Source organism: Trichoderma breve, chromosome 4 (genome assembly GCF_028502605.1).
Source record: "Trichoderma breve strain T069 chromosome 4, whole genome shotgun sequence".
NCBI classification, from domain to species: Eukaryota; Fungi; Ascomycota; class Sordariomycetes; order Hypocreales; family Hypocreaceae; genus Trichoderma; species Trichoderma breve.
Genome location: NC_079235.1, coordinates 2,660,217 through 2,676,175, shown reverse-complemented (window position 1 = coordinate 2,676,175; position 15,959 = coordinate 2,660,217). Strand labels below are relative to the sequence as shown.

General features: G+C 54.1%; 5 protein-coding genes across 5 annotated transcripts; 2 read left to right on the top strand and 3 right to left on the bottom strand.

Moving 5' to 3' along the window:
• Window positions 1-637: 637 nt before the first annotated feature.
• T069G_07072 (short chain dehydrogenase domain-containing protein) lies at window positions 638-1,814 on the top strand (the record flags this gene model as incomplete). Its single annotated transcript, XM_056174282.1, has 2 exons — window positions 638-1,031; window positions 1,099-1,814. The coding sequence occupies 2 exons, from the start codon at window positions 638-640 to the stop codon at window positions 1,812-1,814; spliced, it is 1,110 nt and encodes a 369-aa protein (XP_056027861.1).
• Window positions 1,815-4,782: 2,968 nt separating this feature from the next.
• Window positions 4,783-7,156, top strand: T069G_07071 (FAD binding domain-containing protein; the record flags this gene model as incomplete). Its single annotated transcript, XM_056174281.1, has 4 exons — window positions 4,783-5,078; window positions 5,292-5,665; window positions 5,738-6,778; window positions 6,864-7,156. The coding sequence occupies 4 exons, from the start codon at window positions 4,783-4,785 to the stop codon at window positions 7,154-7,156; spliced, it is 2,004 nt and encodes a 667-aa protein (XP_056027860.1).
• Window positions 7,157-9,353: 2,197 nt separating this feature from the next.
• On the bottom strand, window positions 9,354-9,862 carry T069G_07070 (uncharacterized protein; the record flags this gene model as incomplete). Its single annotated transcript, XM_056174280.1, has 2 exons — window positions 9,354-9,386; window positions 9,452-9,862. 2 exons carry the CDS (start codon window positions 9,860-9,862, stop codon window positions 9,354-9,356), a joined length of 444 nt encoding a protein of 147 aa, XP_056027859.1.
• A 509-nt stretch (window positions 9,863-10,371) lies between these two features.
• T069G_07069 (aldehyde dehydrogenase family domain-containing protein) lies at window positions 10,372-12,157 on the bottom strand (the record flags this gene model as incomplete). The annotated part of the gene is made up of 2 exons (XM_056174279.1): window positions 10,372-11,426; window positions 11,497-12,157. The coding sequence occupies 2 exons, from the start codon at window positions 12,155-12,157 to the stop codon at window positions 10,372-10,374; spliced, it is 1,716 nt and encodes a 571-aa protein (XP_056027858.1).
• Window positions 12,158-13,257: 1,100 nt separating this feature from the next.
• Window positions 13,258-15,203, bottom strand: T069G_07068 (calreticulin family domain-containing protein; the record flags this gene model as incomplete). The annotated part of the gene is made up of 4 exons (XM_056174278.1): window positions 13,258-13,749; window positions 13,832-14,616; window positions 14,682-14,979; window positions 15,099-15,203. 4 exons carry the CDS (start codon window positions 15,201-15,203, stop codon window positions 13,258-13,260), a joined length of 1,680 nt encoding a protein of 559 aa, XP_056027857.1.
• Between the last annotated feature and the right edge of the window lie 756 nt (window positions 15,204-15,959).

The following is a 15,959-nucleotide window of genomic DNA, read 5'->3' as shown; positions in this document are numbered from 1 at the left end:
CGCTGCCATCTATTCGTTTACTTTTACCCGTGCACGCGATCCAATCTTGGCTGGAGCAATGCGGGGGAGACATTCAATACGGAGACACGGGACAATTTGATCCTTCAACTGCTGTTACTGTATGTGCTTTGGAGTACTAAAGGACGTCGATTCGCCCTCAACATCTTGGAACAATTGAGAAGGCTGCTCCCCGCATTGTGATAAAAGTCAAACCTCGGTAGTTGCAGCGTATGAGATGCTCGGGATTGCGCAACTCATGGCAAGGATAGTTTTAGTGCTGCCGTGTTTGGAAATGTTATATTAGGCTTGACCGGCTGTTAAAATGCCAGAACGCGCTGTCCTTTTCAAACCAAAGGAGAGCAAGACAAAAAAAAAAAGTAAAGGAAATCTGTCGTGGTTACATTGCATTGTTTACTTTGTACGCACTGTCGGATCGGCTGGATGCTTGGCAGCTTTTGCGGCGCAGCGTCATCAATGATATATTCATCTCCCAACCCAGGCACGCGAGCTCTTTTCGAGATTCCCTGGAAAAGCCACACAAAAGAGGGCAATCTAGGTGTTGACTAAGCTTCTAGATAAGAGTTTCACTTCACCTTCTACGTCTTACACGGTATCACATCACACCTCTTCTATCGCCATGCCGATGCATAAGGGCTTCTTACCGCGTGAAGGTCTGTGCGCCGACGTGATTCTCAAGCTCATTCGCAGAACACTTCTGAATCCGAACCTCCTGCTGCCTCTGCTTCTGCTTGCCCGCTACACCAAGAAGGGCCAAGACCTCTCGATCCTGCATCCCAAGGCAGCTCGGAGGCTTAGGCTGCTCTTCTACGTTGCCGTGGCTCGTGGGCTCAGCGGTTGGCTCTCAGACAAAGTCCGCAACAACTGGGTCAGCGACAGGTATGACTGGTCCAAGGAGATTGTGCTCATCACGGGCGGCGCGGCAGGAATCGGCGCCTCGATAGTGAAGCTGCTGGACGAGCTCAAGGTCAGGGTGGTGGTGCTGGATGTCCAGCGAATGACATATACGGCCTGTAAGTCCAACCGACTCCGTCACTCATGTCTTCAGCTGCATTGCATTGCAGGGCTGACTTCCTGCAGCCTCCAGAGTCCACCACTTCTACTGCGACATTAGGTCGCCAGCAAACGTGGCCGCCGTCGCCGAAAAGGTAATCGGCCAAATCGGGCATCCCACGGTTGTAATCAACAATGCCGGCGTCGTCCGCGGAAAGACCATTCTAGATGCCACGCCCGAGGATGTGAGGTTCACGTTTGACGTCAACGCCTTGGCCCCTTTCTGGGTGACCAAGGCCTTCCTGCCGCACATGGTAGCTCAGAACCACGGCATGGTCGTGACGGTGACATCCTTTGCCTCATGGGTCACGGTCCCCAACCTGGTAGACTACGCCGCGTCCAAGGCTGCAGCCATGTCGTTCCATGAAGGGCTTTCAGCTGAGCTCAAGACTCGATACAACGCCCCCAAAGTCCGCACCGTGGTGGTCCATCCTGGAGCGTCCAAGACGGCGCTGTTCACCGGTTTCAACCAGGGTGCGCCCTTCCTGCTGCCGTCACAAGAGCCCGACTCCATTGCCGAGGCAGTCGTGAAGCAAATCCTCAGCGGGCGGAGCGGTCAGGTCATCATGCCAGAAGCTGGAGGGATGCTCCCCGCCTTGCGAGTATACCCGGATTGGCATTCGTTCCGGGTTCGAAGCAGAGGCCAGAGATCCATGCTGAACTATAACGGACGACAGGTCATTGAGGATCCAGCTGCACCCTTTGAGGCCAACGACAGCACAGTGCTCGTCCCCACGGCATGAATGAGGAAGCCGGCTGATGCAAATATGGCCGAAACACGGTGTTGTTGATGGCCTAGGAGGGCGATTCAAACCCCTTTCGGCCATGTCTTACTTGAGAATACCGGAGAGCTAGGTTTATAGCACCTGAAACTCGTCCCACAATGGCCAGAGGTGAACGACTAGTGGCCTAGCAGTGTTACTCTGTAATATGCAAAGGATTTACTATCCATTATTATTCTGGGGATTTGCCAGCCAGCACCCCAAGTTGGTTATCTTGCATCATCCCAGTGACTGGATGTTCAAGTATATGCAGCTATCGTTACCTTTTTCTTAGTATATGCTACCATGCTACATTTTTCCTAGTACATACCACTATTGCTACTTTCTCCTATTATTATATACCATCTGCTAGGTATTACCGCTGTTACATTCAGGACACGGGATACTGGGTGAACCAACTTGTGGTGCCGGCTAATAAGAAGTCCCTTATTCCTACGAGTGATGGATGTTGGCGATCTCGGACGACATGCCCCGTTCCTAGCAAGGTGACATGCAAGCCACCGTGGAGTTTTGCGAGAGTGTGTGTAAACACATGCGTACGTGTTCAAGCCTTGACACCCAACCAGATATCTTGGTGTCGAAAATGGCATGAGCTGGCGGGAGGCTATCGCTGTGATCACGCGATGTTGGCAGAAGCGAAAGAAGGGGGAGTTGTTTGCTGCTTGGATGATTGGCGAATCGTGGACTATTATACGAGAGTACTCTGGTACCTGTGTCCCTGATCGTATGGTGGCGTACAGGGCAAGGTTCTGTCTGGACAAACTGAGCAAGATCTACTGTACGGAGTTATTCGCGAGGGCTCCGTAGCCACCGAATGACGATGCTATTCAGGAGTTGAGTTATTATTATCAAGGCCGTTTATACTTTGCTGCAAACAGACGTGCACCGCTAATGCAGGTTAGTACTCTGGTAGCATATGATAGAGTCGAAGTCGGCGAGTCAGCATCGTGCTCGGAAGACAGATCACCATCAATGCCGTGCAATATCATGTAGGCTAAGGCCCGATAAGGCGAGATAGCAATGCAGGATGCCACAGCAGCGAGTATGGAGTGCATATATGGGCCACGAGTCAAAGACGACTGGCTGCTCAGAGGAGCCTCATTCTGGATATAGATGAATGATTTGACATCTGCTTGTATGTACGGAGTAAAGCAACACAACCCAGTACTTGTAGATGTACCTGCAACCACATGCAGCATGCCACCATTGAGAAAGTCTATCTGTGCCACAGCGCCGTGGCGCCGCTTGTAAGTTGGAACCCGACCAGGGTCTGTGTTTTGAAGCAAAGTACCTCGTACATGTACTTTGTAAAACCGGAGCCGCTGACTCGGCCGCGACGGTTGAGGAGAAACACAAGAACTGGACCCTTGAGACCCCTTTGGGAAAGAAGCATCCGGGACGAGATGGACCCTGGCGGAAACAGAGCGAAAAAGGCGAAGAGAATTGGAATGCTTGTATGGAGGGAAATTGACAGGCAGGGTGCGATGTGCGATGTACTCGTAACTGGGTCCTTCCATGACTCTCTGGAATCTCCAGCAGATTCCCGAGCAGGAGCAGCAAGCAGGAAAGCATGAGCCAAAAGCCATGCCTTCCACTCTCGTTTTTTTCTAAATCCTCGTCTCCCGTTGGATGGATGGAGCGGAGTGGAGCCGCATTCTAGAGCAGGCGCGGCCACGGTGCAAAATGGCACCACTTGCCCTCTCCGAGGAAGGTCCTGCAACCAATCAGCGGCGCGCAAACTGAGGCTAAGCCATCGGTAAGCCAGCGCCTGGACATGGTGCAACGCCAATGACAATTATCTTGACGGCAAAATGGGCTGATCTTGCTCTCAACAGCTGTCCAGGACGGCCGTCTGTCATGCCACTTTTGCCGTACGTGCGTCGGGCTTTACCGGGGCCATGAGCTGCTGTGTCGCTCCTTCCAGCCTCTCCGACTCTGGACCTGCTGCTGGGGCCCGGCCTCGCAGCCGCCGCTTGTTGGGCTGAAGGCACTGTACAGGTACTCGCGCGTTGCGTCGCCGGCACAGCGTCTGGGCGAGTACTGGCCTCGTACTCCGTGCTTGGAAAAGCCCTTATTTATTACCAATTCCCTTCCCCCAGCTGCCTTGGGACCTACAGGTACTGATGCTCCGGCCTAGGGAGACGAAAGCAGTATTAGTAGCGGACGCCTGGCCAATTCCCCTCCCCCAAAAGCAACACTGGAACGAGATAGATAAAGAGGCGAGGGAAATGGGCTCGGGGCTGCTGTGTGCTGTAAGCGTCTGTCTCGACGCCGCGTGACACACTTGGACCAAAGAACGACTTTCCATCCTCCTGCTCTGTACTGCCCTACTGTACAGCTACAGCCCTTTTTGCAGCTTCAAACCTCAACCCTTTTTTTTTTCCTGCACTGTCGCATCATCCTGCGTTTCTAGCCCAGACCCTCCAATAACCCCCCCGATCCGGGCCCCGGTATCCATCCAATTCGTCGCAGCAAAAAGGCCAGGGGGCCAAAAAGCTTGAGAGCGGCACTTGTACTCGTACTGTAACTGTACGAGGAATTCGGACAAGGTCGAGCACAAAGGCCCAAGAGGATCCCTAAAATCGCATTGCATTGCAGTTGCGTTGCAGCAACGAGAAAAAAAAGAGGTGTGGTGGAGACGGTCGCAACCTCTCCTGAGACGATCCGGCTGAGACAGACAGGCCTATCTCTCTCTATCGCTCTCATCGGGCACAGCGTGCTGGAGTGCGCAAAAGCAAAGTGGTAATTGGGCGAGCCACGGCCATTGAAAAGCAACCAGGCTCCCGGACAGTGGAGCGAGCTCGTTCTTTTTCGGCTGCCCACAGCGTCTAGCAGGTCGATACAGTACAGAAAGAGGCCCGGCTCGAAGCAAACCGCAGTGAGAGCCTTCAAGCTGGCTGACAACTCAGCTCAACCTACGTCCGTCACCATGGCGCCGGGCGTCGTCAGTCCCTCACGATCGTCAACCTCCAGGACCAACAGTCCAAACCAGATGGAGGAAGAAACGCCGCAGCCAGGCCCCTCGAACCAGGAGATGCCCATCGACGAGGAGGATGCCACCGATCCTCTCGCCCTTCTCCGGAGCCTGCCAGAGCCGCCCACCACCTGCCAGGTGTGTGTCGTTGGCGCTGGTCCCGCAGGCCTCATGCTGGCAGCGAATCTCGCCCGTTTCGGCATCGACGTTGAAGTTGTAGATGATAGGGCGGACCAAACGCCTGTTGGCCGGTATGTCTTGTCCCCAATAAGAAAAAAAAAGATGCTGCCTATCCCTTTCAGCTGGCCTCGAGCAACTTACCCCCTTTTTATTTTCCTCTTCCCGTTTTCTGCCCATCTACTGCTGCAACTTGTAGTTTGTAGACTTTATTTTTGCTCTATTCAAAACACTGTTCAGATTCTACTGGCCAATTCCGTTTTTGGACGCTAATTTGGTGAATTCAGAGCCGATGGCCTACAGCCGAAGTCAATTGAGACGTTTCGGCAGATGCGATTGGCTGATCCGCTGCTGCAGCGCGGCGTGAGAGTCTTTGACATCTCCTTTTGGCGCAGTACGGCAGATGCACCTCTGCACCGTCTAGGGCGTGAAGTGCATTACCCTCCCGTCATTGATGTTTTGGACCCTTACATCCTCCTTGTCCACCAGGGCATGGTTGAGGGCCTATTCGTCGACGACCTGAGGAAGCGCGGAAAGGAGGTGCGCCGGAACACGGCCTTTGAGTCTCACTATGTGCCAAAGTCAGGGCCAGTCCAGGTTCGGTGTTACGCCAATGTCAACCAGGACAAGAAGACAATTTTGACCGATTATCTCGTTGGATGTAAGTCAATTAATTACCAAATCTAAGTCTAAAGAAGAAGAAAAACATCTGGCTAACATGGGAACTCAATAGGCGATGGAGCACACTCCAAGGTCCGCAAGAACATGTCCAACGTTGAGGCCGTGGGCATGTCCCGCCCAGATATCTGGGGCGTCTTGGACGGCGAGCTCATCACCAACTTCCCTGATATTTGGTCCAAGACTCTTGTCTACTCTGAGGAGCACGGCTCGATCCTCATTGTTCCCCGCGAGCGCAACATGACGCGCTTCTACATCGAGCTCAAGGCCAGCGCCCGCGCGGACCGCCGTGAGCTTGGCCAAAAGTTTGTCATGCAGCAGGCCCGCAAGATCATGGCGCCCTTTGAGCTGGATTGGAAGTACATTGAGTGGTTTGGGCGATATCAAGTGGGCCAGCGCGTGGCGAGTCGCTTCACGGATGTCAAGACCAGGGTGTTCCTTGCTGGAGATGCTAGTCACACTCACTCTCCCAAGTCCGCCCAGGGCATGAACACATCCATGCACGACTCGTGGAATTTGGCCTGGAAGTTGAACCTGGCATGCCGTGGATTGGCCAAGCCCAATCTTCTCGAAAGCTACGAGGTGGAGCGTCGCAAGATCGCCCTCGATCTCGTCAACTTTGATTACGAGCATGCCAACCGCATTGCCGGTGGAGATGCCGTCGCCATGGCCGAGAACTTTAGGGCCAATGTGCGCTTCATCTCCGGTATTGGCGCCGACTACAGCGAGAGCGCCCTCAACATTACCCGGCCAGAGGACAACTCGGCCATCCTGGGCGGCGCTCGTCCGGGATGTCTCTTGCCCCCGGCCAAGGTATCGCGATACATTGACTCCAACCCAGTGGACATTCAACTCGACATTCCCATGCTGGGCCAGTTCCGTATCTACCTCCTTATGTGGGATGTGATACAGGCCAGGCCCTTCTTGGAGACTCTTTGCCGCACCATGGCGACTCCAAAGTCCCTGGTGAGCCAGCTTTCTGCTGCCGCAAGCGCATCCTACGCCAAGCAGCCAAGATTGCCGGCTCCGGAAGATGTGTATACGCGACCTGAGAGATACACGGTAGTCAGCCACTTGTTCACATTTGCTTTGATTAGTGAGTAGCAGCCTTGCGGCCTTTTCCCCCTTACCTTTTCACTTCCTCCCAACGTGCCTTTTACTAATCAAAATGATGTGTCTAGCCACCATGCCCAAGTCTGAGATTGAGATATCAGACCTTCCCGCACTGCTGCAGGATAGCCGCTGGACCGTCTATATCGACAACGTCCCCGAGCTAGACACCAGAGGCGCTTTCTGCACAGACAAGTGGCTGGGAAGCCTCGGCCCTAGCGAAGTCGCTATCGTCAACGTCCGTCCCGACGGCTATGTTGGCTGCGTTGGCCGATGGGACACCAACGTTGACGAGGCTGGCGAGCAGGCGGCCGCGTGGTTGGATTCGTATTATGGCGGATTTATGGAGGTGCCCAAGAATTGAGGTGCCCCAGAATTGAGGTACCCAAGAATCGAGGTGCCCAAGAATTGAAGTACCCCAGAATTGAGGTGCCCAAGAATTGAAGCAAAGAATGTGAGAAGAGTTTGAGAACTGAGTTTGAAACTGAAATGAGAATTTATGAAATGAAAAGGAGAGATGGCGGGCAAAAAGAGGAGGAAACGTTTATGTGAGCTCAGAAGAACCTCGCTGCTTTTAAACGCACCATCTCTTCTTTGTTGCTTTTTGTTATAAGGGCATTGCTGATGAATACGTTTTGACAACTGATTTGATCGCTTTTTTTGTTGTTTGTTTTTATATCTGATCACGAAAGGGGCGGGAGCATAGTATTTTGTTTTTTCTGCAAACCATTGTCTTTATATATCTGGACATTGTTGTAGATACAGCGAGAAGCATGTAGAAGGTGTAATGGAAACACAAAAATGGGAATGGTCAAACGCCTCAACATACGATTATGGTGACGCCACCAGATGGATCGAGAAAACGAACACGGCATGGCGAAGCAAATGAGTGATTTTTTTTCTTCTAATTTTCTTCTTAATTTTGTGGGTTTGAGATTTGAGAACGTGACCACCCTTTGGCATGAGACGTAACGTGATGTTTCCTGTTCCTGATTTTTTAGTTGCCGTTCCGTTCGTTCCTTGCATAGCCTCAACTGACGTCTCGTTTCTTGTTGCTTACACGCTATGAGGGGTTTATTAATATCCTATCTACATTCTCGGGATTTAGATCAGATGTGTGGTGTGTATATTTCGCTTTTTTAATATCGTCGTCAATGCTTCAAAAGACGATAATGGTGACATCCCCCTTGGCGTCCTCGCCGACGAGCCACCGCTCGTCTCCGCAGATGAAGCCCTTTGCCATCATCTCAGGCCACACGTCGTCCGCGAACTGGACCTCCTGCCCGTCTGGGCCCTGCGTCGTGACGCCTCCCTTGCCGCTGTTGCTGCTGCTACTGCTGGCAGCGGCTTCATTCCCCTCGGGTGCCTGATTCTGACTCTGGTGAGAAGTGGTACTGCTTCCGCTGCTGCTGCTACTCCCGCTGCCATTCCTCGCAGCACTTGGTCTCCGTGTGCGTCTCCTTCTGCGCCTGCTTGTGCGTGACATTGTAGTTCCTCTGGCAGTAAATTTGGCACCACTTTCGCCGATGCCCTGAATGCGGATCTTGGGCCGGATGTGCACGGAGAGAGTCTCGAGCATGAAGCACTCGCGGGCAATGACGCGGACGCCGGCCGCGGCGTCAAAGACCTCGGAGAGCGTCACGTAGGGCCAGTCGTCGTGGCGCCAGCAGGGAGCGCGGCCAGGCCATGTATGCGAGTGATTATTGTTCCATGCCTTCTCGCTGCCATCGCCAGAACTGTCGTCGCCCACATCGTAAATGTTGTCGTCCGCCCCCGCCAGTCGTCTTGCCCACCGTCCGTCGCAGCAAAAGGGCAAATTGACACCCCCTCCGCCGCCGCAGTCGTCCACCCACCGCGGGCCTTCACCTATCAGCGGGATCCCCGTCGTCTTGACACGATGTAGGCGTGGCGGATTCGAGCTGCTGTGAGGGCCGGCAGACCAACGATGCTCCTCTTCGGTGAAGAAGACGTGGCCGCAGGCAGAGCCCTTGGCGGCGTCCCAGGTGCAGTCGTCGAGAGCCATGACACGTAGGGCCGGCGTGTCGCTCTGGCGAATGGCCCATTCGCGGAGCTGGCCGTTTGTCATGCTGCGGATGATACGCGGGCCGGAGTCGTCTCGGTTTGCTGTTCCAAATGGATCTTGGGATGGTCTGTATGTAGAGGGACTTCCAAACTCCCATATTGTGAGCCGCTCAAGGGGCTCGTCTTCCCAGGGGGAACGCGCAGGTTGCCATGTGTAGACGACGTAGTGAGTAGCGTTGTGCGTCGAGAAGAAGCGATCCTGGTGATTTATAGGCAGACCGAGGTGGTGAATCTTGCACTCGCAGAGGAATTCAAAGGCCCAGGAATAGGCTGACACTTGGCCATCACGCCGGGGAATGACGCCGTCCCAGGGTCCAATCCTGCGGACGGTGTAAGCGGTTGCATAGTGGCGATGTATCGCTGCGTCTCCGTTGCCTGCACGGCTTGGCTGTTGCTCACACCACTCCATCATGAGAATCCCATGGCTGATGCGGACTCGCCTCACAATCTTGCCGCTCATGTCAAAGGGCACATCCACTTCAACCCCCGTCTCCAGATCCCGGGCCCGGAACCTGACATCCTCCCCCATCGGCGCCGGATACACCAACAACCCCTCGGCCGAGGCCACGGTCCATACCGGGTCCCAAAAGTGGAACGGCGCCGTCTTGCCGTTGAGGCTCAGAAACCGATTCCACGGCGTCACTCCCCTCAGCCGCTTGTCATCTTTCAGCACTGGCACCTTGACGACCTTCCACGGCACGGCGTTGCCCAGGTGAAAGTACCGCCGCGCCAGCCTCGCAAAGACAGCGGCCCAGTCGCCGCGCTCGAGGGCCCCGAGGTCGCCGGCCCGGAGAAGCGCCCTGAGCCGCCTGCCCTCCAGCGAGCGCGGGAAGTGCGTTAGGATGAGGCTGATGCAGAGGTCGTTCCTGGTGAGGGCCTCGCGGAAGGCCCGGGAGATGCGCTGGCAGAGGATTGCTTCCGTGGCGGAGAGGCGGGAGATGATGTCTGTGAAGATGGTGTATGGGAGGCCTGTCAGAGTGAGGGCCATTGTGACTTAGAACATGTATATACTATTTGGGACTATTATCAGTATCTTTGATCTTGATGTTGACTGATTTGTAAGAATATGTACTCTAGTTGATGGCGATGTAAAAAGAGAGGATGCAAAGATGAGGTTGCAGCTTAGGAGGAAACATGGGGGTTGATGCACGTTTGTCTTGCGTGATAAGTAAGATGGAAGTTGAGGAGAGGTGAGAGGTGGCATGTGACGTCCCCCAGTAGATAGATTGCCTAATCTCGCACCTCAGCAACCCGATAACAAAATCATCACCATATTAATCGTCCATAATACTGGATTTAACGTAGATTTATTTCATTCTGCTAAAAAAGCAATTCCCATGCTGTCCAGCCCATCTGCTCGTGGCTATATTATGTACAGTACATGCATGTTCTGTGAGACAACCACCCTTCATTTCATCAGGGCATCATCAATTTTCCCATCATTCCGTCCTATTCAACACACAAACAATCCAAAACCGCTCAACCCAATTTCGCCCTCTACTGCAGCGTGGGCATGTGCACCGCGGCCTTCTTGGCCACGGCATCTGCGCTCTGCCACAACGCCGTCACCGTCTTGAGCTGGGTGTAAAAGTTGATGCCGGGTCGGCCGTAGAAGGTGTTGGCACCGCCTCCGGCAATCGACTTCTTGTTGCCGGTGAAGGAGAACATGGGCAGCGGCACGGGGATGGGCACGTTGATGCCCACCTGGCCGGCCTCGATGTTCTTGCGGAACGTCTCGGCGGTGGCGCCCGACTTTGTGAAGATGGCAACGCCGTTGCCGTACTCGTTCTTGTTGATGAGCTCAATGGCGTCGTCGATGGTCTCGACGTTGAGGCACACCAGCACGGGGCCGAAGATCTCCTGCTTGTAGCAGGTCATGTCGGGAGTGACGTTGGAGATGATGGTGGGTCCGATGAAGTTGCCGTTGGGGTACTTTTCAGACTTGAAGCCACGGCCGTCGAGCAGGATTGTAGCACCCTCCTTCTCGGCGCTGTCAATGATGCTCAAGATGCGCTCCTTGCTCTGGGGGGAGATTACAGGGCCCAGATCGGCGCCCTCCTCGAAGCCGCCATCGACCTTGAGCGCCTGTGCGTGCTCAGCAACCTCTGAGAGCCACTCCTTGGTCTCGCCAACCATGACCAGTGTGCTCAGGGCCATGCAGCGCTGACCAGCAGCTCCAAAGGCAGCTCCCACGACACTGTTGATGAAGTGGTTCTTGTTGCAGTCGGGGAGGACGGCGGCGTGGTTCTTGGCTCCCAGGTTGGCCTGGACACGCTTGCCGTTGGCAGAGGCGCGAGTGTAGATGTACTCGCCGGCCTTGTTGCCACCGACAAAGCTCACGGCCTTGATGGCGGGCTCGTCAAGGATGAAGTTGACGGTGTCGTGGGCGCCGTGGATGACACTGACAACGCCGGGAGGGAAGCCGGCCTTTTCAGCCAGCTCGACGAGGATCATGGCGGCACCGGGATCACGTTCTGAGGGCTTGATGACGACGGTGTTTCCGGTGATGGTGGCAATGGGGATAGACCAGAGGGGAATCATGGCAGGGAAGTCTAGTAAAAAAGAACGACTTATTAGCTCATTGCCGTCTAGTTTTCAGGAACCAGTGATCAGGAAACTCACTAAAGGGGCAGATGGCGGCAGTGACGCCCAGAGGCTCACGGTAGGTCCTCGTCTCCATGTCCTTGGACACCTCGAGAACCTCGCCCTTGAGCAGCTCGGGGGCGCCAATGGCAGCCTCGGCGACCTGCAGACCACGAAGCACATCACCCTTGGCATCGGCAAACGTCTTGCCCTGCTCGAGTGTGATGCTGGCGGCCAGTCTGTCCCAGTTGTCCTTGATCAGCTGCACATAGCGGAACATGATCTGCTGGCGGAACAGCACGGTGGTGTTCTTCCACGACTGGAAGGCCTTCTCGGAGCTCTCAATGACGGCCTTCATCTCGGCCTGCGTCATCTGCGGCACGCGGGTCACCAGGTTGTTGGTGGCCGGGTCGGGCAGGTCGATGAACTTGTCCGTCGTCGACTGGACAAACTTGTTGTCGATGAAGTAGGGCGTGTTCTGCACATTCTCGATCTGCTCGTGCGTCGTGGGGAAGCTGGTGGCCGTGGACGACAGGGCGTCCATTGGCTTGAGCTGCTGGGCTGTAGCATGGATTCTCCTGACGGCTGTAGCAGCCTGAGCCTTGGAGGTCATCTTGGTCAGGGCAATGGTAGACCGAGGGGAAGCGGCAGTCAATCCGCGGGCACTGGCAGAGGCGCTGACCGAGAGGAGGCGGCGCATGGTAGGCGGCGGTATATCAACGAAGAAACAAGACAAAGACAAAGACTATGTACTGCTGCCCGCTCCTGGTAACACCTAGTCAGTTAGCAACTTTGCAAGCCGTCGGCCAAAAAATGACGAGAACGAAAAGAAAAGGCCAGCGTCCTATTTATCAACCTCCGTTTCTTCAACCCAAAGCAACCGGCCGTAGCCGTGTGTGGGGGAGGAGGCAAAAAACGGGGAACCATGACCACAGACGGGGTTTGTGTGGGGAGCCGCTTAGATTGGCTGCCAATTGTTAAGCCGATGCCGCAACATGCCGAAGGCCGCCTATGGGCAACGATTCAGACGCCGTTTCGTTACGTTTGAGATGGATTACTGTCGTACCGCACTTTTGTTTCTCATTACATACAATTGCCGAACTCTGGCGCTCCGATCACGGGCAGCTTTACCGAGAAAATGCTATAAACTGTTCTGCTATCGCCGCCAGCGCCAACGCCGTCCATCAGTAGCAACGGCTTATCTGCCCTTTTCCCCTCTTATCGTGTCAATGGCCTAAAGGCGCCAGTAGTATACTCCGTAGTATATCGTGGAATCATTAGGTAGCTTTCCTTATACGGCTTGGCGCTCTCTGTGAACGACCTGTGACCAACCTTCCAACACGAGTATCATCGTAGCTTCATTTCATCGAGTTTTTCAGTATGGTGAAAACAATCAATTCAGCTTGACGAGTGATGATAATAGTATAGAATATTACACGCCACGTGTTGATTGCATTTACCTCCGCCGTCTTACTCATTGGCGTCTCTTGTGCAATAACTGATCCTCCACATCGGCTTTGCTAGCTGGCTTACACTAAACTGCCTTTGTATAATCATCGCGATACAAATGGATCCTACATGACACTGAACACGCAAATCTCAAAGGAACAGTAATAACAATTGATTCCCATTTTTTTAAATAACAATTTTTGCTAAGTATTCATTTTCAGTCCCCTTGGCTTCCCAATTCTTTTTCGGACTTTGGCCCCAGATGCTGGTATATTGGATATTTCTGTTCATCCCACATCTGGCCATTACTTCGATCAACAACGCTCTGACAAAGGAAATACACCCAACCCTTTACGACTGGCTGCGGGTAGTTCGCTTGGTAGCCTCTCCCTTGGACTTGTCAGCACCGCTGGCAACAGCCTCGGACTTGTCCTTTGACTTGTCCTTGGAGGTGGCAGCGGGCTTCTTGGGGGCGGCAGAAGAACCACCAAGGCCGACAAGAGCGGTGATAATGGCAATCAGGGTGACAACAACAGCGGCAATGCCACCGGCGACCTCGGGAACAAACTTAATGGCCTCAATGGGGTCCTTCTGGGCAATGGTGAGGAAGAGGTCAAGCTTCTCCTTGATGAACAGAACAGGGTCGTCAAGGAACTTGAGGTCAGAGGGAGACTTGGGGGTGTCGTCAAACTTGGGCTCATCAGCCTTGGCAAGAGCCTCCTCAATGGGGTGCTTGACGAAGAAGGTCTCGGCAGCCAGCTTCTCGGCATCCTCAACGGAGTGACCAATGTAGATGTTGTCAAAGAGAATGTCGTTGGTCATGGTCCAGATCTCGAAACCAATCTATTAAAGAGAAAAACGGTTAGCAACCAAGCTTGGAACATAGCGGTCCTAGATAACTAGATAGAAATGGGGTGCTACTCACAGCTCCAATGGGCTCAAAGTTGGCGGGGTTCTTGTCCTCATAGTAGTCGGGGTTCTTGATCTTGCGAGGAGCCCAGACACCCTTGTAGGCGGGGTTGTCGATGAAGGGGGCAGACCACTTGCCCTTGTAGTCAGGGTTCTTGATCAAAGGCTTGGACCAGGGACCACAGCCGGAGACATCGTCACACTTGGGGTTGGGGACGGTGGGGGCAACCCAGTCACCATCTTCCTCGTCATCCCAGTCCTCGGGCTTCTGAGCCTCGGGGTCGGGAATAACAGAGGGCTCATCGACAAGCCAGTCCTCAGGCTGAGTGGCCTCCTCGTCAACAATCTCGAAAGGCGCATCCTCATCCCAGTCCTCAGGCTTGACAGCATCAGGGTCAGCAATGCGAGCCTCGTCAACCCAATCCTCGGGCTTAGTGTCCTTGGGGTCATCAATCTCCTTAGGAGGGTTGATGGGAGGGGCCAGGTCCTCGAGAAGGCTACCAGCCTTGGTCTCAACACCATTCTGCTTAATGGAGAAGGTGTTGTTGGGGTGAACAATGAGAGTGTAAAGCTCGGTGGTCTTGACGATGTTGACGGAAGGAGCAGTGTTGAGGTGCTTCTCCTCGTACTCGCCAGTCTTGGGGTTCTTGTGGTTGACAATGAAGTGAACCCTGTTGTTGTGGCCACACTTGTCGGGGCCAAACATGATGACATAGGGAGTGGTGTTGCTGAACTCATCCTGGTGGAGAGCCTTGTTGTCTCGCAGGAGCTTCATGTAGGCACCACCGCAGTCCAGTCCCTCTGCACGCGCACACATGTCAGTACATGTCCGGATGCCCTCGTTTTCTTTGCAGGCGCCAACTTACTCTGGAGCTTCACCTCGTACTGAACAACGAGGGTCTTGCCCTTGTTGTCAATCTTCTTGGGGAACTTGGCCGAGATGGCATGGTGAGCGGCGGCGTTCTTGATGACAAGACCCTTGTCGCCCTCAATTCCCTTGTACTGGTAGGGCTCCTCAACAGCCCACTCGCCAACGTAGGCCCATTCCTCTTCCTCCTCAGCCTTGTCGGAACCGCTAGTGTCCTTCTTGGCGTGCGAAGGCTTCCATCGGGACTCCCAGTCATCGGTGAACTGCTCCAGGAAGTCCGCCTTGATGGTGGTGGGCTAAACAACGAGAATCTCTGTTAGCACACAGCCGGTCATTTACGCATGCCGCCAGAGCAGCAGTAGCAGCAGCAACAGCAGCTGAAGCTTCCAATCTGGAGAGGGAGAGCTTGGCTTACAGTAAAGGTGGGAATCTCCGGGACCGCCTTGGACTCTTCAACATCCTCGGCATATGCGACACCAGCGAGCAGAGCCGCGGCGGCTGCGACCTTGTTGAACTTCATTGCAAAATACCTATACCAGCGGTTTCTTCAGAGAGCGGGGGAGGGAAGAAAGAGAAGGAAGTTGTGCCAACAGGGCAGTCCCAGCGCTGAAGGAGAATGAATCTAAAATCCCAAGGGAGATTGAATTGAAGAAAGAAAGAAGAGGGAAAATAAATGGGAAGAAGTGCACCGTTGAAGAAGGCTGGGGAAGCTCTTGAGGACACGTAGAAGCTGTCAAGGGCCACAGACGGAATTTAGCTGCCAGGTTAGTTGGTCGATGCGGGGGTCTGAGCTGCCAGGCTGGGTTTAACTCGCCCAGTACGTACCCGGGCTGCTGTTCCCGATGCCAGCCAGGCCAATGGAAGAGGCCCGGATGAAGCAGCTTTTGGCGCCGCTGCAACCCACGTGTGGGCCTGCTGATATATTTCGAGACGATTCGAAGAGAAGCATCTCGATGGCATCAAATCAATTGAAGGCGCAGCTACGGGATTGATGGTGGAAATACGGCGAAAAGGCAAAGACTACAAGTCATCCGGTCTATCTGGAGTATCCATGGCTTATCTGCCCGTGTCCGAGCGAAACCAATTGACCAGACATTGCTAATGGCATCATCGCTCTTCTCGCTCTTTTTTTCTCCGGGTGAGATTTGGAGAAAAAAAAAATCGGGGAGGCGACCAGGTGGTTACACGGAAACAGAAGATGCCACATATCCATTTCCAACTTGAAGCACCCGGCCGCGCTGAGGTAACCCCGGACCAATTGTCGATGCTGACACGA